The 25,098-nt window shown below is 41.9% G+C and overlaps 1 protein-coding gene across 2 annotated transcripts; it reads left to right on the top strand.

The window, feature by feature from the left end:
- Positions 1–306: 306 nt before the first annotated feature.
- On the top strand, positions 307–22,610 carry LOC144596797 (uncharacterized). 2 transcript variants are annotated; one of them, XM_078405607.1, is made up of 8 exons: positions 307–414; positions 6,799–6,899; positions 9,238–10,457; positions 11,799–12,764; positions 13,763–13,857; positions 16,817–16,984; positions 19,587–19,744; positions 21,051–22,610. In XM_078405607.1, the coding sequence occupies exons 3-8, from the start codon at positions 9,238–9,240 to the stop codon at positions 21,228–21,230; spliced, it is 2,787 nt and encodes a 928-aa protein (XP_078261733.1). In that variant the 5' UTR covers positions 307–414; positions 6,799–6,899; the 3' UTR covers positions 21,231–22,610. The 2 variants fall into 2 exon arrangements, with proteins under 2 accessions (XP_078261733.1, XP_078261734.1); XM_078405608.1 differs by lacking the exon at positions 6,799–6,899 and having other exon boundaries at positions 327–414.
- Positions 22,611–25,098: the final 2,488 nt, after the last annotated feature.

Here is a 25,098-nt window from a genome sequence, read left to right on the forward strand (position 1 = left end):
AGAAGGTCCTTCAATATCTGAAATACACCTTGCAGCCAAGTTGTCTTTGCCCAGACAACTGATGGTCAATCGAGAGCGTCCTGCGCTTTCCTATTGGTGCAATTGTCAATGAAGGACGTGTCTGGCGGCCAATGGGAGGCGGCAGAGGGCGGGACTGTCTGGAGTAAACGTCCCGCCCACTCTCTTTGCGTCCCCGCAGGCGCGGCGGTTGGTCGCGGCGCGCGCGCTCCCTCCCTCCCTCCTCCTCCCGCTGCTGCTCGTGCACGCGGACGTGCGCGCGCCTCGCCGGCTCCTCCTCGGTGGGGCGGGGACGAGAGAAACGGACGGCAGCCGTCCACTGAATGGCGGCCTGAGCCTGCCGGCGCCGCGCCTCCCACCCCACCCCACCCCACCTCACCTCACCACCATCGCCGGGTAGGTTCGCCGCGTCTGGTCGCCGGGGAAGGGTTTAACGGGCTGGTCAGGACTGTGGAGCAGACGAATGTGAGGGAGGGGGGAATTCAGAGAGAGGGGGAGGGTGTGAGGGGGGGGGGGGGTATGGAGTGAGAGGGAGGGAAAGGGGAGAGAGATGGAGGGGGTTTAGAGGGGAGGAAAAGTACAGGGGAGGGGGTGTGAGGGAGGGAGGGTATGGAGAGGGAGGTGGAGGGGGTTGAGGGGAGGGAGGGATGTGAGGGAGGGTATGGAGAGGGAGGTGGAGGGGGTTGAGGGGAGGGAGGGATGTGAGGGAGGGTATGGAGAGGGGAGAGTGAGGTGGAGGGTAGGGGGTGAGGGAGGGTATGGAGAGGGGAGAGTGAGGTGGAGGGGGTTGAGGGGAGGGGAGGGTAGGGGGTGAGGGAGGGTATGGAGAGGGAGGTGGAGGGAGGGGGTGAGGGAGGTATGGAGAGGGGAGAGTGAGGTGGAGGGGGTTGAGGGGAGGGTAGGAGGTGAGGGAGGGTATGGAGAGGGAGGTGGAGGGAGGGAGGGAGGGGGTGAGGGAGGTATGGAGAGGGGAGAGTGAGATGGAGGGGGTTGAGGGGAGGGTATGGAGTGGAGCGAGGAGGGGAGGTGAGGGAGGGTATGAAGAGGGAGGTTGAGGGGTGAGGGAGGGTCTGGAGAGGGTGGAGGGGGTTGAGGGGAGGGAGGGGGTGAGGGAGGGTATGGAGAGGGAGGGGGTGAGGGAGATATGGAGAGGGGAGAGTGAGATGGAGGGGGTTAAGGGGAGGGTAGGGGATGAGGGAGGGTATGGAGAGGGAGGTGGAGGGAGGGAGGGAGGGGGTGAGGGAGGTATGGAGAGGGGAGAGTGAGATGGAGGGGGTTGAGGGGAGGGTATGGAGTGGAGCGAGGAGGGGAGGTGAGGGAGGGTATGAAGAGGGAGGTTGAGGGGTGAGGGAGGGTCTGGAGAGGGTGGAGGGGAGGGAGGGGAGGGAGGGGAGGGAGGGGAGGGAGGGTATGGAGAGGGAGGGGGTGAGGGAGGTATGGAGAGGGGAGAGTGAGATGGAGGGGGTTGAGGGGAGGGTATGGAGTGGAGCGAGGAGGGGAGGTGAGGGAGGGTATGAAGAGGGAGGTTGAGGGGTGAGGGAGGGTCTGGAGAGGGTGGAGGGGAGGGAGGGGGTTGAGGGGAGTGAGGGAGGGGGTTGAGGGGAGTGAGGGAGGGGAGGGAGGGGGTGAGGGAGGGTATGGAGAGGGAGGTTGAGGGGGGAAGTACAGGAGAGAGGGTGTGAGGGAGGAGAGATAGAGGGTGTGAGGGAGGAGAGGTAGAATAGAGGGAGGGGAGGGAAATTGAGTAGAGGGGAGGGGGATAGAAGGAAGGTAATGGGGGCCCTAGCACCTCGGTGAGATGCTCTTGTGAGGGAGGAGGGAGGCATAGATGGAGGGCAGATGAGGAGAGGGTAATGGAAGGCCAGTGTGGGTAAGGGGGAAGACGTGGGACATAGATGGAGGGCAGGTGAGGAGAAGGTAAGTGAGGCCAGTGTGGGTCAAGGGGAAGAGGTCCAGGAGCTGAGAATGTGCAGGGCTATGGAGGGAAGATATGCAGAACCTGTGTTGGTAGTGAGGAAGAACAAGAGATGGCTGTTCACAAATATAGTAGAAAACAGTCCCTTCAGCCCTACTTGTCCATGCCAATGCAAGATGCCCCATCTACACTAGTCCCACCTGTCCACGTTTGGCCCATATCCCTCTAAACCTCTCCGATCCCTGTGCCAGTCTAATGTCTTTTAAAACATATCATTGTATCTGCTTCAGTTACCTTCTCTGGCAGTTTGTACCATGCACCCTTTGCCCTCTGGGTGAAAAGTTGCCCCTCATGTTCCTATAAAATCTTTCCCCCTCACCTTAAACCTATATTATATAAGACGTTGGTGAGGCTGCATTTAGAGTATTGTATCCAGTTCTCGGCACCATGTTATAGGAAAGATGTTAAGTTAGAAATGATGCGGAGAAGATTTACAAGGATGTTGCCAGGACTCGTGGGTCTGAGCTTTATCATATATCATATCATATATCTACAGCCGGAAACAGGCCTTTTCGGCCCTCCAAGTCCGTGCCGCCCAGTGATCCCCGTACATTAACACTATCCTACACCCACTAGGGACAATTTTTACATTTACCCAGCCAATTAACCTACATACCTGTACGTCTTTAGGGAGAGGTTGAGCTCAGGTTGGGTCTCTATTCCCTGGAGCGCAGGAGGATATGGGGTTATCTCATAAAGGTGTATAAAATCATGAGAGGAATTGATCGGGTGGATGCACAGAATCTCTTGCCCAGGTGGGGGAATTGAGAACCAAAGGGCATAGGTTTACGGTGAAGGGGAAAGAATCTGAGGGGTAACTTTTTCACGCAAAGGATGGTGGGTGCATGGACCGAACTACCGGAGGAAGTAGTTGAGGCAGGTACATGGATAGGACCTGTTTAGAGGGATGCGGGTCAATCACAGGTAAGTGGGACTAGTGTAGACGGGTAAAGTCGGTCGGTGTGGGGAAGTTGGGCCGAAGGGCCTGCTTCCGCACTATATGACTCTGTCTTTTGCTTCTTGATTTCCCTAGTCTGGGTAAAAGACCCTGTGCATTCACCCTATCTATAGCCTCATGATCCTACACATCTCTATAAGATCTATAAGGGCGGCACGGTAGCGCAGCGGTAGAGTTGCTGCTTTACAGCGAATGCAGCGCCGGAGACTCGGGTTCGATCCTGACTACGGGTGCTGCACTGTAAGGAGTTTGTACGTTCTCCCCGTGACCTGCGTGGGTTTTCTCCTAGATCTTCGGTTTCCTCCCACACTCCAAAGACGTACAGGTATGTAGGTTAATTGGCTGGGTAAAATGTAAAAATTGTCCCTAGTGGGTGTAGGATAGTGTTAATGTACGGGGATCGCTGGGCGGCACGGACTTGGTGGGCCGAAAAGGCCTGTTTCCGGCTGTATATATATGATATGATATGATATGATATGATATGATATGAAGATCACCTCTCAACCTCCTGCGTTCCAAGGAACAAAGTCTTTGCCTGCTCAAGTTGCCCATCGGGTTCCAAATATGCAGGGATGTGGAAGGAAAGGTGTCAGGGGCTGGGGAGATGCAGAGGACAAGGGTGAGAATTTGGTGGGGTTGCAGGGTGAACAGGCCAGGAGCCAGAGGGTGGTGGTGTGGTTGAGGCCCTGGTACAGTGAAGCTGGGTGGTGAAGCAGAAGAATTGGACCAGACATAAGTAACTGCAGATGCTGGTTCACAAAAAAAACAACACACAAATCAACTCCACTCCCTGTGCTGGAGTAACTCGGCAGGTCAGGCAACATCTGTGAAAGACATGGATAGGGTGATGTTTCAAGTTGGGACTTTTCTTTGGATTTCTTCAATTGGGACAGATACAGTAATATAATATATTCCTTTGATCGTTCCACACCGGGGAAATTTACAGTAGGGAGGAAGGTGGGGAATGGTGAGCAAGGGGTAAGAGGATTTTTTTCCAGGTGCAGAAGTGTTGGTGGAGCTGTTGGAGAGGTTATATGCCAGATACATTTGGAAGATCGAATGATGCTGGTGCAGTTGTGAGAGATGGGGTACTGTGGGAGCAATACACTGTCGTGATAGCTCAGTTCAATGAAAGTGGAAGGAGATTGTGTGGTAAAGTGAAGAGCTGTTAAATACAGTGAAGTGAGGGCAAATACATAGGATTTGGGTTGGCAGGGTAACAAAGCGAGGACATGGTACAGTTCAGTGAAATATGTCTTAGTTTTTTAGTTTAGAGGTACAGCACGAAAACAGCCCCTTTTGCCTGCCAAGTCTGCACCGACCAGCGATCCCCGCACACTAGCACTAACTAGGGACAATTTACATTTATACCAAGCCAATTAAACTACAAACCTGTACGTCTTTGAGGTGTGGGAGGAAACCGAAGATCTCGGAGAAAACCCACGCAGGTCACGGGGAGAACATACAAACTCCATACAGACAACACCTACAGTCAGGATCGGACCGGGTCTATGGCACTGTAAAGGCAGAAACTCTGCAGCTGCACCAATTATTTAGCGTTTATACCGTGTCACATGGGATTGGGATGCAAAGAGTCATAGAGTTATACAGTGTGGAAATAGGTCCCTCGGCCCAACTTGCCCACACAGGCCAAAAGATTTATAAGACTGTTGCCAGGACTTGAGTGCCTGAGCTATGGGGAAAGATTGAGAAGGCTGGGACCCATAGAGTCTCTTGGCCAGAGTAGGGGAATCGAGGACCAGAGGACTTAGGTTTAAGGTGAAGGGGAAAAAATGTAATAGGAATCTGAGAGGTAACCTTTTCACTACAGGGTGGTGGGTGTATGGATCGAGCTGCCGGAGGAGGTAGTTGAGGCAATGACTATTGCAACACTTAAGAACCAATTGGACAGGTACAAGGATAGGACTGTTTTAGAGGGATATGGGTAAAACGCAGGCGGATGGGATGTGTTGGGTAAATTGGTCTGAAGGGCCTGCTTCCACGCTCTATGACTGATTGTAAGATCAATTCTGGGTTGCTTTAGACCTATAAGGCTGGCAGATTTCCTTCCTCAAGGCACATTGGTCTACTTGAATGATTTTTTTTTAAAAAGCTGGCGGGGAATGGCAGGCAAGAGGCATAAAATTATTTTTTATTAATTGCAATTTGCAAATGTCTGATTTTGTTTTTCCCCTAGAGGAAAACAGGTAAAACTATTCATATTTCCAATAAAACATTTATACCTGCTAGTATTGGTGTTGCTTGATAATCCCATTGAGTACAAAATCCAACCCACCCTTCAGCGAGGACTGGGGATTGAATAGTGAGGCGCTGATAGTCCAGGGAGGAGTTGCTGTTTCATTGTTTCCACGTAGACTGGGGAAGATGCGACTGCAACACTTGGCTTGGTCCACCTGTAACCACAGGCAGCTTGCTCCCTGAAATCTTGGCAGGCAGTCTGCCATATCCAACATTTTTCTTGCTTTTGCCAAACCTAACTGGTAACTGATCGCGCCAGTGCTTCATTGCATTTGTCTCTCTAGCATGTGCTTAAATCAACAGTTTCTGCAGAATCCATCTTAGATAATTAATAAGCCATTTTTTTAATGAAGCATTAGTCAAACCATTACTGATAAAACTTTAATTATTGCCAGACTTTTTACTGAATTCATATTCTCAAACTTCGCTGGTGAGATTTGAACAGGCCTCACCTGTTAGGACTTTTAGTATGGGACCACAGCAAGTTGATTGCCTCCCAGCAATCACCCATACACTAGTTCTATCCTAGTGTTTAGGATCTATGTCAAATGCACTGTGAAAAGGGACAGATTCTTCTTGCTCCTTTTCACTGTGCATTTGACATAGATCCTAAACACTAGGATAGAACTAGTGTATGGGTGATTGCTGGTCAGCACAGATTCGGTGGGCAAAGGGCCTGTTTCCACGCTGTATCTCTAAACTAAATTTTTTAAATACACTTCTTTCTTGTTGTTTCTTACCTGTAAATGTATCATCTACTGTTCCTCGTCATTCTTATCCTCAGTGGATAACATTTAGCACACAATTTTCGCACAACATTTATTTCTTTGGCTTAAACTATTAAACGCATTCTTTCCTGCAATTTACAGGATTTTTCTAACTTAAAAACCGGAAGGCCTGAAAAATGCCACATAAATGTGGTTATCTGAATATGTCTCAAATCATTGAAGGGCAGATTGAGAAACTGATTACAAAGGTGCACAGAACCTAGGATTTATAAAGGCCAAGAGTGTAGAAGCAAAGATGTTACAATCGCCCACTATAAAACACTCTTTTTCTCAGTACTGCATTTAATTCTGTGCATAGTACTCCAGGGAGAATGTGTAGATCTTTTGAGAGGGTGGGAAAAGGTTAATTTGGAAAAACTCCACAGATGAGAAATTTTAATTACTGGGTAAGGTGGAGAAGCAGGTTATTTCCCAATGTTCAAAGAAAATTGTGCGTTGATTTAAAGGAAATATTTGAAATCATGAAGGGTCTAGACAAAGAGAAGAAATAGAAGGATCACAAACCAAATGATACAGGTACAAAGTGATAGAATGAGCCAAGGATTACATGAGGAAAAACATATTAACGCAATGAGTTATGATATGCATTGTAGAATTTTACAGGCACTTTGAGACTAGTTACTGTACTTGTAACAGCAAGTACTCTGACATTTTAGTATTAACAATATACTCTAACCATTTTAAAAAAATACAGTCACGAGATATGTATGTATTAAATCCATAACAAAGTACAGTAATTAATTTTAGAAAATGTAATCTTGCTTAAAATGTTTAAGAACTCAATCTTTGTTTTCCTTAAGGTTTTTTGAGCAGAGTGTAAAGGACCAGCATCTACACATATATCCAGTGATGCTCTGGCTTTTGAGAGACATTTATACCTTGAAGTAAAGCTCTATTGAAGGTATTAAAAACCACAAAACTATTTCTTGTGGGTTATTGACTGGGTATGACTGTATGGCAAATCAATTTTCTCGTATGTTGCAAAACATACTTGGCTAATAAAGTATGATTATGATTTGTTTAAAGCTTTGTTGTGGTCACAGTAAATTTCATCCACTAAGTAAATGGGAACAATAGCATTGTTTAACCAACTAAACTAGTAAACCAGAGATCTTGTGTCAAAAGTTCAAGTCACGTAAGAATTGATGGGGAATTTAAAACTAGTTAATTACATCATCTAAAATTTTTAAAAGTTAATGAAAAGTTAGTGAAAATTATAGATTGCCATAAAACGCTGCCTGGTTCACTAATATGGAAAGAAACTTTCCCTTACCTGGACTGGCATATGTGTAACTCCAGACTCACAGACATGGGTTTGACCTTTACCTCTCCTCTGATTAAACACAAGTTCATCCGGAAGGCAGCTCGGCACCATCCATGGGCAACAAGTGTTCGTTTTGGTAGAGATGTTCACATCCTATGTATGGGGACTTTTTTTAAAGGAAGATATGTTATTTTAATGGTTCAATGACAATAGGTTTAGACGAGAATGATTTGGAGATTTGATGTTTATCTCATGTATGTTTACTTAAATGTGGAATATTATTCAGGAAGAAAACTAACTTCTAATTTCTGAATCAGATATTCAGGATGAAAGGGAGAATGATATAAATGGGCACATGATAAAATAATCTTTTTTCTTGTGGAAGAAAGTGTGTTTAGAAAATATATGCCTTGCAGTGCATTACATAGCATAAATGATCTTTAGTTTTGTGTAATTAATAAAACATTCAAATCATTTGAAACTTTTAAAGTCTTTAATGCTGCAGTTATTCTGGATTCATGCTACGACAAAACATATTTTTGAGATCTTTATCTTTTCAACATTGTGAAATTTTGGTCAGTTGCAAAATTTGGAGAGTCTCCGTAGCAGACTGTCTCAAACATTTGTTCCAAAGGTTGTATTTGATACTAATCTTTCCATTACAATGCAAAACACAATACCCATTTCACTTTTATTTCTTGCACATATATTAATTTCCTTTGTATATAGTTACTGTTCATTGAACAAACTTATCACATCTGCTCACCTGGTTCATTCTTTAAAGAAACTACAAAATCACTGCCTTTAATCCTCTGGAAGAAGGGACATTTACACCTTTTTTTAATTTCACTGATTTATTGTCAGGAAGAGACTGCTTGGTCTGATTGTCCCTGGTGGGACTGCTGAGAGTTTGCTGAAGATTTATAATTGAAATTGATGATCAAAATGGCCGACTTATCAAATTAATAGAGAAACACGTTCCATATACTGATTCCCGGTTTCAAGCTATCTAAATACTGATTTATTAAAAGGCTGCATCCTTCTCAATCATCTTAGTTGAATGGTATGATTGCCACTCAATGTGCATCATCTTTGTCATTACCTCTTTGCTATTTTTAGGACTGTGCCATGTGCACATCAACAACAATGTTTGCTGCATTAGAGCAATGTGGTGTATGTACATTAGTTTAGTTTTGTTTAGTCTAGAGATACAGCGCATAAACAGGTGTTCACACCCCATACCCTAGCACTGTCCTACACACGAGGGACAATTTTACCAAAACTAATTAACTAATGGGAGGAAACCTGAGCACTCCGAGAACCCACACAGTCGTAGAGAAAACATACAAACTCTGTACAGACACCACCCGTAGTCAGGATCGAACCTGGGTCCCAGTTGCTCTAAGACAGCTACTCTACTGCTGCACTACTTACTGTGCTACCCGCTTATGTATTTTAGGGCATATAGAGAATGAGAATGGTCCTACACTAATGCAAGTTCATATTCTGTTTCCCTTAGTTAAAACTATCTAAGTTTAGAATTAACATTAGAATTATTGGGGGGTTTTCCCTTGAAATTTTCCAAGACTATTTTCATTGCTGAATTGCGTACAAGCATTTGCTATTGCTGTCTGTATTGCTCTTTGGTATTTTACTGAAGTTTTTTTAAATGCTGAAAAGTTGTGATGACCTTCACCTTTTGTCAGATATTAACTCGCTACTCATGTTGACAAGAGATTTCTGTTGGCTGCAGTGTCCACCTTGTTCTCAGTTGATCACTGTAAATCAAACTATTGACACAGCATAGATTCTAAATATATTACTATGGCACTTTGTTTACATGGATAGTAATTGATAGCCCAACCTGTTGTCCATATATACCTTTCAACAGTAGTCAATGAATAATGATTACAATCTGGAATATTTGTTGGCAATTAGCTTCATTTCTATATTTTCCTGTTTTTATTCCAAAAAGATGGATCCATCCAAAGTCACTATGGAATCAAAGGATGCTGCTTCAAATCTTTTGAGTGCATTGCATACTTTTTACCAGTTTGGCCATCTGTGTGATGTAACTGTCCATACAGAACATCTTGGAGTTCAAGAAGAATTTTTTGTTCACAAAGCAGTGTTGGCTGCCTCAAGCAATTACTTTAAAGAAATATTCCTAAGGGATGAGCTATCAGTGAAAAAAGAAGCTACAGTCACCTTGCAGGATATTTATACGGAAGATTTTACCTCATTTTTGGAGTTTGTATACACGACAAAAATGGAGATTGAACCACAGAATGTATATCGAATGCAGGAGATTGCTGAAAGACTAGAATGTAAGGATCTTGTGGAAGCCTGTGAACATTTGAAGATGAAGCTTTCGACTGAGAGTACTGATCTGAAGGAACAAGTTTGCAAAGAACACAAGCTTGCTGGTAAATCTGAAAGTAATTGGACTAAGACACATTCACGTGATCTAGGTGACCAGGAAACAGAGATGTCATCCAAGATTGTTGCTGCACCGATGAGAAACAGACTTTGGGACAAATTACCCAAAAAGAAAACACTGGAGAACAGCCGGTCACAATTGGATGACTGCGTACAACAGGGAAACATAAAAGAAGTATTTAATCCAATAATCCAGGCTGATTCTCCGGAAACTAGAATTGTAATCAAAAAACTCCACTGTCTGGAGGATGAAGATGGAACACAGGATGAGCCCGAAGTTTCGGATGGTTATGAGTTGAAAAAAATAAATCGGAACGCTTCCAAACGCATGGCTCAAAATTACACATGTGACAAATGTCACCAGACCTTTCCGTTTTTGAAACCCTATCAAGTGCATATGACTTCCGAGCACGGTATAACCATTGTGGTAAAGTACAGCTGCAATATGTGTTCTCAGCTTTTTTCCAATTATCAGAACCTAAGGCAGCATAGACTGACTGTTCATAACAACGAGCGACCTTTTGTCTGTTTGTTGTGTGACAAGCGATTTAAACGCCAAAAGGACATCAACGACCACACTAGGAGAGTGCACGAGAAGAAGAGGACTCCACAGACGTGTCCATTTTGTGATAAAGTTATTAGCTCAAAATGTGGATTGACGGTTCACATCAGAACACATACGGGAGAGAAGCCCTATAGATGCCAGTACTGCCCTGCCAGCTTTGCTCAGCGGTCTGCATACAACACTCACGTAAGGTATTCCAATTCCATATAGATTGTTATTAATCGTAATGAACTGTTCTGTTTCTTTTTACAAAAGTGTCTCATGGATTTTATTTTCAATTGCTGAAATCAAAAATTATACGAAAGAATTCTTAGTACTCTGAGGTAAATACACAGCAGTTAGTGGTAACCCCAATATCTCGGCCTGTTTAAAATTCAGAATTCCCTTCAATATTGTACCATTGGTATCCTGTATACAGGCACTCCCCGACCCTTATATAAGTCAGATTTTATATGTGTCTCGACTGCACCTGGGCCTTCTTGGTAAGCACTGCCACTATTGCCGACTTGTTTCCAATCTAAACGTGAGTGATCGAACAGAGTTGTGGAAATTACAAACTGCCTTTATGGCACTAGGGACTGAGTACAGATTTGTTTATGTAAGTCGCCGATTGCATCAGTCGGGGAATGTCAGTAGAACTGAAGAATTCTCAGTACTGTCAGAGGTAAATATGCAGCAGTCAGTAGTAAAACCAATATCTCTGCCTATTTGATTTAATGTTCAGAATTCCCTTCAATATTGTACCACTGGTATCCTGTATATCTCCTCTCAGTAAGATCTATTTGATCATTGCTTGAATGTGTTTGATAATAATAATAATAATAATATATTTATTTTATATAGCGCCTTAACACATGCACAAAGCGCTTTACAAATACAATTAACATAGAAACAAACAGACAAACAGACAAACTATCCTGACGGAAAAGCGGCGAATAATCAACGCCAGCGTCCTCTCACGTCAGGGTCCAGCAGTAGACATTAAAGAACACAAGACACACAGATACAATTTTTTACACAAAACAGCCATCACAGTGATTGCTCTAGGCATACCCTCACTGTGATGGAAGGCAAAGTTGATGCAGTTTGAAATTGCACTCTCATCTGTCCAAGTCTAGTACACTTATTAACTGATATTTGAGTTTATCGAGTCCCCCATCCTCCCCCTCTCTTCCCCTCAAATTAAGGTTTTAAAGGGCATAATATATTGATGCTTTATATTGGGAATTAGTAATTTTTTAACAATTGACTTTGCCACTAGATATTATTTGTTTATTTCGGTTCAAAATAGAAAGCGTCATTCTCGTGATTTTGCAGAACTGTCTGAAGACTCTTCTATTGTGTCCCAAGAAACAAATCTAAATTGTTTGACTCAGCATGTTCTCCAGAGATGCTGTCTGACCCGCTGAGTTCTCCAGCACTTTGCAGTTTGTTTTTTTTCTCGCATATACAGTTTAGTTTTGATCAGAAAGAATACATTTATACTTCTAAACTTTAAGAAATATTAGATTAAATTGTGGGTTTTTTTACAGAAAGATACATGAATCTGGTCAAGAGAAGAAACCGCCATTTATGTACTGGAAAGTTGTAGATAAGCCGGATGACATTGCTGGTATTGTCAGTAGTAACGGAGACAAATGGGATAGATCAGAAGATCATGACTTGGTCATGAACATTAGCGATAACAGAGAAACATGGGATGAAGAACAACAGAATACATCTAATAGTGAAATTACAGAGTGTAATAATATAAATGAAATGGAAGAAAAGAAAGGCAAAGATACAAAATATGCAAATGCTCAACATATTCTACTAAACACCAAAGGAAGGCATATCGGGAATGAAGATAGTGGAGATGATGAAGACGAAGATAGTGGAGATGATGATGATGATGATGATGATGATGATGAAGAAGAATCTGGAGTAGAGGGCAATGAAGGAAATGGCGCAGAGAATGAGGATGATCACGATAAAGATGTAGACTACTCAAATGAACATGATCCTGAACCAAATAATTCTCACAAGGAATTTGAAACAAAGAAAGGCAACAAACGAGGAAGATTGCAGAAATCAAATCACATTATTAAATGTGATAAATGTGATAGTGAATTTAAGTCCAGGAAAGAATATGTGATACACTGCAAGGATGTTCACCAGTCCCTACCAGGAAAAGTCTATCACTGTGAGATTTGTGGCAAGGCTTTTGCAACCCACAACAGTTGGAAAGAGCACTGCGCTTGCGTTCACAGTGATGAAAGACACTTTGCTTGCACTCTATGTAATGCAACTTTTAAGAGGAAAAGAGATGTGCGGACTCACTATGCTCGGAAGCATGAGGGGCGCATAAAACGTTCGTTGTGCTCTGTTTGTGGGAAGATTTTAAGTTCACGAACAGCACTGGTATTCCATATGCGGACACACACAGGAGAGAAGCCTTATGAGTGCTCTATATGCCATTCTCGATTTGCCCAACCAACCCAGCTCAAAACTCACACAAGGTCACATCTTTAAGTTTGGTTTATATTTATTCCCTAATAGCTTTTCCCACCTGGGTCTGGGTCTACAAAGTATTCAATTTTGATAGAAAGATCAGCTAGGCTTCACCCTTGTGCCTCCCCATCTCAATTGGTGTTTGTTGGGGGAGTCCCGAACCAGGGGCCACAGTTTAAGAATAAGGGGTAGGCCATTTAGAACGGAGATGAGGAAAGAGTTGTGAAGCTGTGGAACTCTCTGCCTCAGAAGGCAATGGAGACCAATTCCCTTAATGCTTTCAAGAGAGAGTTAGATGGAGCTCTTAATGAAAGTGGAGTCAAGGGATACGGGGAGAAGGGAGGAACTGGGTACTGATTGTGGATGTTCAGCCATGATCACGGTGAATGGCGGTGCTGGCTCGAACGGCCGAATGACCTACTCCTGCACCTATTGTCTAATTATTTCAAATTCTGTGTTCTGGGTTGGCAAATCTACTTCTGTTTGGTCTAATGTGATGCCTAAATGGCTTGGTTAGTGGAACGGAAGCTATCTCCTCATGTATGCTTGCAAGAGTTAGAATTAGGTAACTCCTTGCTCAACCATGTTGCCCATTTGATTGTATTTGCTATTCAGTAATATGTGAAAGAAGGTAAAACACATCATTGTCATTGGCTGGCAATATACACATGTTGGAGAGATCTACAATTTGAAGTAATACTTGTATACAAAGCATTTTAATTTTACCTAACTGTTTAAAATGTTAGGTGATGTGGTGATAAATTTATTTGCCTATATGATATCTGTAAACAGAAATGTGTGTGTATGTGTGTATATATATATATATATATATATATATATATATATACATACATACATATATATGTATATGTATATATATATATATATATATATATATATGTATATGTGTGTGGACAGATGTCCAGATTTATGTCTGGAATGTTTTGAAATTACTTTTGGAGATTGACAAATGTTTAATGTTAAAATAATCTCATACGAATTGCAGATCACATACTGGAGAGAAACCCTATATTTGTGAGGATTGCGGAGCCTGTTTCACCGATAAAGCTAAATTAAATGGTCACAAGAGAACACATACAGGTATGAATTGGATAGAGTCCACCGTGTGGCGCCAGCAATGGCTGCCTCGCCAACAGTCTGTCCTTTCCTTCTACGTTGTTTTTTAGTATGTGTTAAATGTATGTTTTTAGTGTTCTTTAGCTTGTTTTATGTGGGGGGGGGATGGGGGAAACTATATTTTAATCTCTTACCTCGACGGACATGCAATTATTTTCCGTATCCTATCTCCGTCTGCACTGCGGCCTAACATCGAGGATTTAGCGACCCCTGCTGAAGATCGACTTGGGAGCTCCAGCTGCGGGAGCCTGCAGGACTTAACATCGTGGAGCTGGCGATCCCTTTGCCAGGGATCGACCTCTGAGCTCCAACCGTGGGAGCCTGCACTTTAACACCGTGGAGCTCGCGGTCCCTGGTTGGAGACCGACATCAGGAACTCCAAGCCGCAGGAGTTTTGATCGCCCCGACGTGGGGGCTTCGACCGCTGGCTGCGGGAGCTTCAATCGCTCCAACGGATGGTTCGACTGCCCTGACCGCGGGAGAAAATGAGGGAAGAAGATTAGACTTTATTGCCTTCCATCACAGTGAGGAATGTGATGTTTATGTTGACTTTTATGTAGTCGTGTGTCTTGTTGCTTTTTTTAGTATAGCATTATGGTAATACGAATATCGCTGTACCTTAATTGGTACACGTGACAATAAAAGACCTTTTGAGTGGATGTGGAGGGGATGTTTCCACTAATGGGAGATTCCAGGACCTGTCATAGCCTCAGATTTAAAGGACATTCCTTTAGGAAGGAGAAGAGGAGGAATTTAGTCAGAGGTTGGTGAATCTGTCGAATTCTTTGCCACAGAAGGCTGTGGAGGCCAAGTCAATGAATATAAGGCAGAGATAGATTCTTGATTATTAGGGTGCCGGGGGCTATGGGGAGAAGGCAGGAGCATGGGGTTAGGAGGGAGAGATAGATCAGCCAAGATTGAATGGCAGAGTAGACTCGATAGGCCGAATGGCCTAATTCTGCCCCTATCACTTATGACCTTATGAAATAATCATGGAGTACATTCTGCCATGTTTAACTGGATTTCGCCATATTTTTGCCATATTTTGCAGTTATCTAGTGTACCCCCTTTCCCATTCAATGGGGCTTCTCCCCGTACTGTTTGAATTAAATGAATATTTTCACGTATTGAATTAAAAATTCTAAATTTATTATGCAATATCTAAAAATTAAATATTTGTCAACTGCTTCTAAATGACCCTGATGTTCAGAAACAAGTGGAAGCAGTGGAGCAGGCTTTCTGACAGAGGGCCAATTGTGCAATCGATGGGCAGGGCAGTTTCTGCTGACTACAGCCTCATTGACACTCGCAGTCCACTCCCTCTGTAAAACAACCGCAGTAAAAGGTCAGTGCAGCTACAGATAACCAGCGAGAGGTGAACATCTGGTGCTATCTGCATCCTGCATTATCTGGTCTATTACGAAATTAATACCGAGCACATTTTCTCTAAAGTTATCATTTCAAAATTGAATGACGTCCATATTGATGAAGTGATCTTGTGAAATGATTACTGCACTGTAATCTGAGGCTATTACTGCACATTGCTGCAGTGTCTCACATTAACCATTGAAAAGGCCAGGTATCCAAATCTGTGCAGTTTTTAGGTTTCACTTTCTTCATTGCATCGTTATACATTAGGCGTACAATGATTGTGGCAGCTTGCATTAATGTAGCAATGCCCTTTGAGGATACCATGTTTAGAAGTGAAATCAATCCAGAATATTACACCCAAAGAATAAATAGGATGCTTTTCTTCCAGATACAATACTGGTCCCAAATTATTTATGTAATGATGATCATTTATTTTTAAAAGTAATGCTCTAAGGATTGCTAGCTACAGAATTCTCATCAGAATTCCTGAATAAGATAAGGGGACTGCACAAAGTCTTTTACCCAGGGTGGGGGAAATCAAGAACCAGAGGACATGGGTTTAAGGGAGAGGGGTAAGATTTAATAGAAACCTAAGGCACACCTTTTTCACTCAGGGTGGTGGATATATGGAACGAACTGCCACAAAAGGTAGTTGAGGCAGATACTTTAAAAGCATTTTAAAGACACAGACAGGTACATGGGTAGCAAAGGTTTAGCACCATATGGCCAAATGCAGGCATGTGGAGCTAGTTTAGATGGGACATCTTGGTTGGCATGGATGAGTTGGAACTAAGGCCTGTTTCTGTGCTGTTTGACAGTTATCTCTTGCTCTTCCTCACTACCAACCAATATGTTTAAAGAAAACACTTAAAGAAAAAACCTATATTCAGGATAAATTGTATTTGGGTTCTCGGAAAGAAATATTTAAGGAAAATGTTAGTTTTCTTATTTTATTATGCTCAAATGGTGGTACTTGAGGAGAATGTCTAATTAATCCATTGGTTGAACAAAGATATCAGCTTGATTCTTCAAGTAAGCTGCGTTTTTTAATCTCATCACCAGAGGGGAAACTGATCAGTATTCCTGATAGGTTTGAATCTATCAGACCATCACTCTGAAGAAGGGTCTCGACCCGAAACGTCACCCATTCCCTCTCTCCCAGATGCTGCCTGACTTGCTGAGTTACTCCAGCATTTTGTGATACCTAGTATTCCTGATAGGGGTCAGCAATCATTAGTGGAACTATACATGAATGGATATTGAATAAGGATAAACCTCGCAATCTTTACTCCTTAGTCTTTTAAATTAACGATTGCCACTTTATCTAATTTGGGAGGGAGAAGAAGCATTGTTTTGTACAGTTTATTCAGGGAAGAACCAATTTAAAACGAGCAGGTAAGAATATGAACAGAAAAAGCTGAAATAAATTTGTTTTATTAATGTATTTGTTATAAAGGTGAAATTCTCAAATGGCAGGTTTATACTTAAAATCTGAGAATTAAAAAATTTGGTTTGGCAAGCGATGGACAACATTGTTTGATTTCTCTTGCAGGGGAGCGCCTTTATGGCTGTGATGTATGCGGGAAGCATTTTGCCACCAATGAGTATTTGAAATGTCACAAGCGATGTCACATGGGAGCAAAACCTTATAAATGTGAAGCATGTGGGAAAACCTTTGGTCTGAGAGCCTCGTTGGCACAACACAGCAATATCCATGCAGGTCTGTAACAATTCTATTAAAGGGGATTAATGTCTATCTACATAAACTATCTGTAAACACAAAGTTTCTGTTAATCCTATTAAATTTCTGCACAGATTATAGAAGGACTCGCTGTGAGGTAGATATTGATTGGAAGTTCACTGTTCTAAAGATACATTCCCAACCTCTCTATTTTCTCTATGTAACTGGGTTCCCTGTTACTATTCTTCATCTTCACCACTACTGGTTCCCAGCTCCAGGTTGGGGTAATATACCTAGTGAGCCTGCACCATTTTAAACCTGGTGTCAATACAGAATGATGCCAAACAACTGTCAAAAATCTCAGCGTTTCTGTTGGCTTAAAAACAGCAAGCACGAGGGATACTGATGCCAATGATCTCAATGGCTGACGGAGAGGCTAAGGAAGTCATCCCATAACAGGAATCTGATACATTGGTGTGTATCATTTTTTGCTGGATCATTTTGAAGTGGAACATTCCACTTACCCAGAGTCTGAGGGACTTTCAAATAATGAAATATTAGTCATGCGACTAATACAACAATGCAATCTTAGCAAAGAATAGTTGATTATAAGCCATGCGTTCAAAATCAAGTTTCTAATGTAAGATTTGTCCAAAGGGAATGGAGAGGGCCCTGCAGCATCTCGTGAAAGCCTAGATATTTATACAATCATTTAATTGATCAAACATTAGTCAAGAGTGTTTTATTGTCGTGTGTCCCAGATAGAACAATGAAATTCTTACTAGCTGCAGCACAACAGAATATGTAAACTGTACACTGTAAACAACATTATCCTTTTAACTGCTGAGAATGCTCACAGCTGCAGATGGATTTTGAAGTTCCATTTGGCAACATGGTAGATATTGACGAAGGATTTGTTTTAAACATTGATATTTAAACCTGACGTCGCTCTGAGTCGTTTCAATAAGGTTTGTGTCAGCTGTAACAGAAAATAAAAGCAGTAGTTGGAACGCTATTGGGTGGCATGGTGGAGCTGTGGTAGAGTTGCTGCCTTACAGCAACTACGGGTGCTGTCTGTACAGTGTATGTTCTCCCCGTGACCGTGTGGGTTTTTCCACAGGTGCTCTGGTTTCTTCCCACACTCCAAAGGCGTGCAGGTTTGTAGGTTAATTGGCTTTGGTAAAAATTGTGAATTGTCACTAGTATGTAGTGTGTGGACTCTGGGCCTATTTCCGCACTGTATCTCTAAACTAAACTAAAAACTATTACTAATGTCTTTCAGCTGCAATGTTGCCAATTAGAGATGGGCAAATACTCTAACAGTAGGAGCTAGAATTTCCTCTCATAAATTTGTCACAGGAGCCTTGCAGGTCTTTTGAATACTGGAATTTATATTTCCATGTATTACCGCGGCACGGTAGCGCAGCGGTAGAGTTGCTGCTTTACAGCGATTGCAGCGCCGGAGACTCAGGTTCGATCCTGACTACGGGTGCTGCACTGTAAGGAGTTTGTACGTTCTCCCCGTGACCTGCGTGGGTTTTCTCCGAGATCTTCGGTTTCCTCCCACACTCCAAAGACGTACAGGTATGTAGGTTAATTGGCTGGGTAAAATGTAAAAATTGTCCCTAGTGGGTGTAGGATAGTGTTAATATACGGGGATCGCTCGGCGGCACGGACTTGGTGGGCCGAAAAGGCCTGTTTCCGGCTGTATATATATGATATGATGATAAGTTTGCTGCTAACTCATGTCGCATGAGATCCATTGATATTCTATCTACCTTACCAACAGAAAGAATGCATGTATTGATTGTGCCTCAGCAGAGACCTGGTCTCTGGCCAGCCTGAGCTCATTTAGCATAATGTAGCCAAGAATCAATGTCCTTGATTCATGTTCACATTGAAATTTTAAAAATTGAATCGTTTTAATAAATGCCTCCACTTTTCACTCCTTTAGAGTGCCAGCAGTAAACATCAATTGGAGCAGCCCTTCACCACCTCATAGAGATGAAATTTGTTCTTGCCATTCTACATATCTTCAAAAAAAAATTGTTTATCAGAGCAGTTGAGGTTCAATTCATAACATGACCAATTTTCACAGGAAGGGGAGGGAATGGATAATGTATGTAGAGGAGGAAGGGAGAGGAGTCAGTCAGGTTCTTACTGGCACAGGAATTGTTTTATTTAATGGAATTTCTTGGTTGCATTGCTTCTGAGCACAACTGAGCTTTTTGGATCAATTGACTGCTGTGAACAACTGAACAGGCCGCAAAGAACTATGTCATAGAGCATAGGAACAGCCCTTCCGCCCATGGCAACCAAGATACCCCATCTAAGCTAGTCCCATTTGGCCCATATCCCTCTAAACCTTTCCTATTCATGTACCTGTCCAACTGTGGTCTGAAGATTAACACAAAGTGCTGGAGTAGCTCTGCGGGTCAGGCAGCATCTCAGGAGACAAAGGATTGGTGATGGTTTGGGTCGGGACCCTTCTTCAGACTCGAGGTCTGAGATCAGTTGACTGCCAAGCAACTGGAGATCTGTCACTGCACCTTTGGGTTTAATTCTTCAGTGTGAAAATTGCAATATTTTATTATCTGTGTTAATAGCGATGGTTTTACTGGAATCTTATTATATTCCACAGAAACACGTCCATATTTTTGTGAACAGTGTGGAAAAGCTTTTACCCAACAGGGGGCACTTCGACGTCACCAACGAATTCACACAGGGGAGAAGCCTTACAAGTGCAAGGCTTGTGAGCGAACTTTCACAGATATGTCCACATTGAGAAGACACGTGTCTGTAGGTGCTTCATATTTTTAGATAATGCATGCTTTCTGCTTAATTTTAAATATATCTTAGAATTAAAATATTATGATCATACTGTTCCAAACCCCCCCCCCCCCCCCCCCCAAATAAAAACAATGTATTCTTGGCATTGAATAGTTGATTATAAGGAGGAACGTTTTGCACTCTACTTCTTCCTCCTTGAAGGCATGATTCATGTTAAAGCTTCTTAAACTGTTGGGTGACAAAATCCTTCAGCTATTTTATATTAAGAATTAGTGTGAAAGATTAATGCGTGTTCAGATTTTTCTGTAAGTCCTAAGGCATTTCTTAAGTATATTAAGATGAAGAGGGTGAGCAGGGAAAAAAGATCAGCCTGTTAAATGACCAATATGTACTTGGAGCCGCAGGATGTGGGTGAGATCTTAAATTAATACTTTTCATCTGTGTTCACAAAGAAGAATGATATTTTTAGTTTCAGATTTTGGGGAGGTGACAGGGGTATTCTAGACCATGTTAACATTAAAATGGATGTCTTAACGGGCGAAGGTATCAAGGTCTAAGACCTAGTGCTAGTAAACGGGACTAAAGTAGATGGATATTTGTTAGTCAACATTATCATGGGACACAGACCTGTTGACTCCATGTTCTTGTTTCTGTTCCGATGTATTGTTCTTGTTGCAATGATGATTATTCTAGGCCTGAGTGTTTCATTTCTATTGTTAATCTGTTTTCTTAAGGTTATCTGGCCATTACATTAATTTTCAGTGCTATTAAACAGTTTATTCATGACATCAGAACTAATTACAAAAACAGACAGTAATTATTTCCTCACCAAGAGAGCCTACTTGCTTTCTGTGGAGGACTTAAAACCCTGTTTAATATTGTGCCCATTGCATGATTTTTTGATTCCTGCTGAATATTCAATAACTAGGATATTCAGGGGGCGGCAAGGTGGTGCAACAGTAGAGTTGCTGCCTTACAGCGCCAGACACTCGGGTTCGATCCTAACTGCGGGTGCTATCTGTATGGAGTTTGCACGTTCTCCCTGTGACCACGTTGTTATTCTCCAGGTGCTCCTGGTTCCTCCCACACTCCAAAGACGTGCAGCTTTGGAGGTTAATTGGGTTTAGTACGAATTGTAAATTGTCCCCAGTGTGTAGGACTATATTAGTGTCTGGAGATCGCTGGTCGGTGCGGACTCGGTGGTCCAAAAGGCCTGTTTCCGCACTGTATCTTTAAAGTAAACTAAACAAACATTTTAATACAATTTCAAATTACATCCACTAATATTTATTATTGTATTGTATTTTACTTTTAGGTTCATGACCGAAATGCTCACTGGCGGTCCTATTTGATTGATCTTACCTCAAAGAAAGATCACAATTGGTCAAAAATTGAAACTGTAGCAGACATATGCCTCTCAGATGACCCTGTACCTGTTAGTTGGATGAGCATACGAAATGAACAACCATTGGAAGGCATGCAACCGAGTCACTGACTGATGTTACATAAAGACATGAACTTAGCGCACAAGAGATATATATATATATATACATATATATATATATCATGCAATTTATGGTGAAAAATAGGATATATTTTTATTTCTAATTAACTATTTCTTTAAAAGTTACTTTAACTGAAGGCATCACTGATATACCATTCAGTTAGTTCAATTTGCAGAAATATGCCACATTGTAATCTTTAAATCTATTATTGTCATCAAGCACAATTTCTGTTGTTTGTCCATTAATGCAAACCTACAAATTACGCATACCTTATTCTTTTAATTTGGTAAAAATCAATATCAATTTAATAATTGTACATTACCCTTCAATGTTCTTTTTTCTGTCTAGCTTGTGTAGATCAGGATATTATTGTCCTGTATTGTAAGAATTAAATATCTTCATCAAAATCTTCCAGATATTAACAGTTCACCAGTATGTAGTAGCAGAAATGAAAGTTTGCTAAATTGGTGCAATGAGCAGGATCCCACAGCAGCATAAATTTCCACTCCATATTTGTTGTTATTAATCAGTTCAAGTGTACATTTCAAAAATGTATCTTAATTTGTTCTTGTAATGCTAACAGGGTATGATAAATAACCTGATTTCTGGCAAGCTGCTATTTGCATCTGCTTATGTCCCTAGATTAATTTTAAACGACGATAGAATATATTAAATTAATATAACATTTAACTCCTCAAAGGTTTAGTAGTCCAATGCTAAAAGTGTAAAAGAATTTCATTAAATGGAACCTTATTTTTGGTATTGATTTACTGCGTTTAAGCTCTTAACAATTGGTGCAATATTATGGAGGAAAGGCTTATAAGCAAGAAGCAAATCGGCAACAATGTTATTCATCAAAATATTTGTGCACTTAACAGGATGTCATGGTAATTTCTACTGTTGAGGACTGCCCTCTGACATTGCAACAGATGCCTAAAAATCAAATGCTCTTTCCTACACTGATCAAATGTAGGTGACATTGTGCATGTTGGAACATAATACATACACCCTGATGCTCATATGATCCAGATGAGAGTTTGTTAGTAACCTATTTCCTCAGCATCTGATGGGGCTAAACTGTTTTGTCTGCCAGTAATACAACGTGATCACATAGTAAAGTCATTTGTTAAATTTTACAGCTATATAATACCTCATAACTGAGTTTCAGTGAATTGTGCACCATTTACTTGTATGGGTTATAAAGAGTGAGCATTCAGGGTACAAGAAATTTTAATAAGGCATACACTATAATGTAAGGTATTAATCCTGGTCTGCTAAATATGCTGGTCAAAGTATATTTAAAGTTTTTGAAGACACATTGATAGAAATGTGTCATTAAAAAAAGTTAGTGCAATAATCACAAAACATATTGATCAATTGCAATTAGCTGTATGAAATTGAGACTCATTAAAGTCTTTCATTTGAAAAAATATATGATGATTTTGTTTTTAATTCATCTTTCTGTCTTCTAAATGCAATAGTGTACAACAGTTAGATTTTTAATACTTTTGATTTTTTTCCAATTAATCTTGTCACATTAATTAAAATAATAAAAATGTCTGACTTTCTGCAATTCAAATATTCAACAATTTTGCTGTTTAAAAATATATATTGGCATCAAACTGTCCCAAATTCCAGCAAAAATTTAGAGAAGAAATGTTCCAACCTACCAAGTTATGCCTCACAAAATGGGCACCAGAAAGTTTCCCATAACAGATATGGAGAACACTGAAGATAGACACAAAATACTGGAGTAACTCGGTAGGACAAGCAGCATCTCTGTATAGAAGGAATGAGTGACGTTTCAGGTCGAGACCCTTCTTCAGACTGAAATCAGGGGATAGGGAGATACCGAGATAATGAAGTGTAAGGTGCGAAAATGAGATCAAGGAAAATGTAGAAAAGATCAATGTTAGCTAGGAGAACGTAACAACAAAGCAAACAGTGATAAAATGTATTTATTCACAAAATGCTGGAGTAACTCAGCAGGTCAGGCAGCATTTCAGGAGAGAAGGAATGGACGACGTTTCGGTACAAGACCCTTCAGTCTGACTTGGAGGTCAGATGGTGTTTGCTGCTGTGTAAGCCAAAGAAGGAGGCCACTGTTGGCAGAGATAATAAACATAGAGACTAAGGAATATAAACTGTAAATATTGTGTCCGTATCATTATTTCACATCAGAGGTGATGATGGAGATTTTGGACATTTTGGATTTGTTGCTATAGGCTGGAAAAAGGTTAGAAAAAGGTCATAATGGCAGTCGCAGGAGCTGATTGCTTAGCACTTCGGAGTTCCACACTTCAATCCGACGGGTGATGCAAGTACCGTCAGCGTGAAGTGGAACGCTTGGATGGAGGAATTTGAGGCCTATGCCGACAGTCGCAGGTTCTTTCTTGATGAGAAGGCGCAGCGGAGAGCGTTGCTTCTCTTCACCGCTGGGCCAGCGGTTCGAGAAATGTTTAAAACACTCCCTGACACCGGAATGAAGGAAAACGATAAGAAAGCCGTTGATGAATTGAACAGTCATGTGGTGGTGGTGCCGAATGCTACACTTCAACTCCATTTATTCTGCAAAACAAAACAGGAAGAGGGCGAAACTGTTGCTCAATTTGTGCCACGTCTCAGACAGGTGTCTGTAGGATGCAAATATGTGGCTGCTGATGTGAAAAACCAGATATTGGATCAGGTTGTTCAGCATTGCAAGTCAGACAAACTCAGGAGAAGGCTGCTAGAAAAAGGGAGTGAGTTAAACCTTAATGATGCTTTGTCGATTGCAGCAGCATTCAAAGCTGTTGAGGGACAATTTCACAGCATGAAATTGAAAGATTCCAAGACTGGGCAAGTTAACTGGCTATCCTACGGTAGACCAAGAAGTAAGCCTGAATGTGAGATTGAGTTTTACACTTGCGGCAACAAGGGTCACATCGGGAAATATGCATATTGTCTGGCAAAAGGTAGAACATGTAGGAAGTGTGGAGACAAAGATCATTTTGCAAAGAAATGTAAAAGTCAGGCCAGGGACAAAACAAATGCGGAGAGCGTGGGACAAGACAAATGATTACAACAAGAGCGTATCTTCCAAGGCAAGGCAGAAAGGGAAGTCCAGTGACAAGATAGACAGACCTTGGCAGAAAAAGGGTCACGTCCGTCACGTAGAAGGTGATTTCGGAAGTGACTAGGGCAGTGATGAGCCTGGTGAGCATGCCGTTAAAAGGAATTATCAGTTTGCATTGAATGATAGCCATCTCAAGAAATTTGCAGTGACCATCGGATGTGTTACAGTGCCAGTGATTGTAGATTCTGGTAGCGACAGCAACGTAATTGACAGATCACTTTGGGAATGCTTGAAACAGCAGAAAATCAAGTGCACGTCCAGGAGGTGTAGTAGGAAGTTATATCTGTAGATTGTGCATGCTAGTTCACCTTCACTATATATATATAGCATCACATTCACTATGCATGCTGCACATTCCACACACGATCCAGTCCGGATCTTCACTCCCACCTTGACTGTACGCTGCCGGTCGCTGCCTTCCAGGCAGACCGCGACCAGACTATGAAGACGATAGCACTTATTGTTACCTCCGCTTAAGTACAAATAAAACTATGAGTTGCAACTCTTGTGTATTGGCATGAATACACAACATGGCGTCAGAAGTTTCTCGACCCACTACTTCAGTTTTGTTTTTTTTGCTTAGTTTGTTTTGATTTACTGTCTCACTATGGCTGGAGCGTTTCGCAAGCCTGACCCACTCGTATTCGATGGCAACCTCGCTGAACGCTGGCGCATCTTCGAGGAGGATTTCAGGATCTATATTCAGGCAGCACATCATGCTGCACCTCCAGCTACTCGTGCTG

Source organism: Rhinoraja longicauda, chromosome 9 (genome assembly GCF_053455715.1).
Source record: "Rhinoraja longicauda isolate Sanriku21f chromosome 9, sRhiLon1.1, whole genome shotgun sequence".
Taxonomy (NCBI): Eukaryota; Metazoa; Chordata; class Chondrichthyes; order Rajiformes; family Arhynchobatidae; genus Rhinoraja; species Rhinoraja longicauda.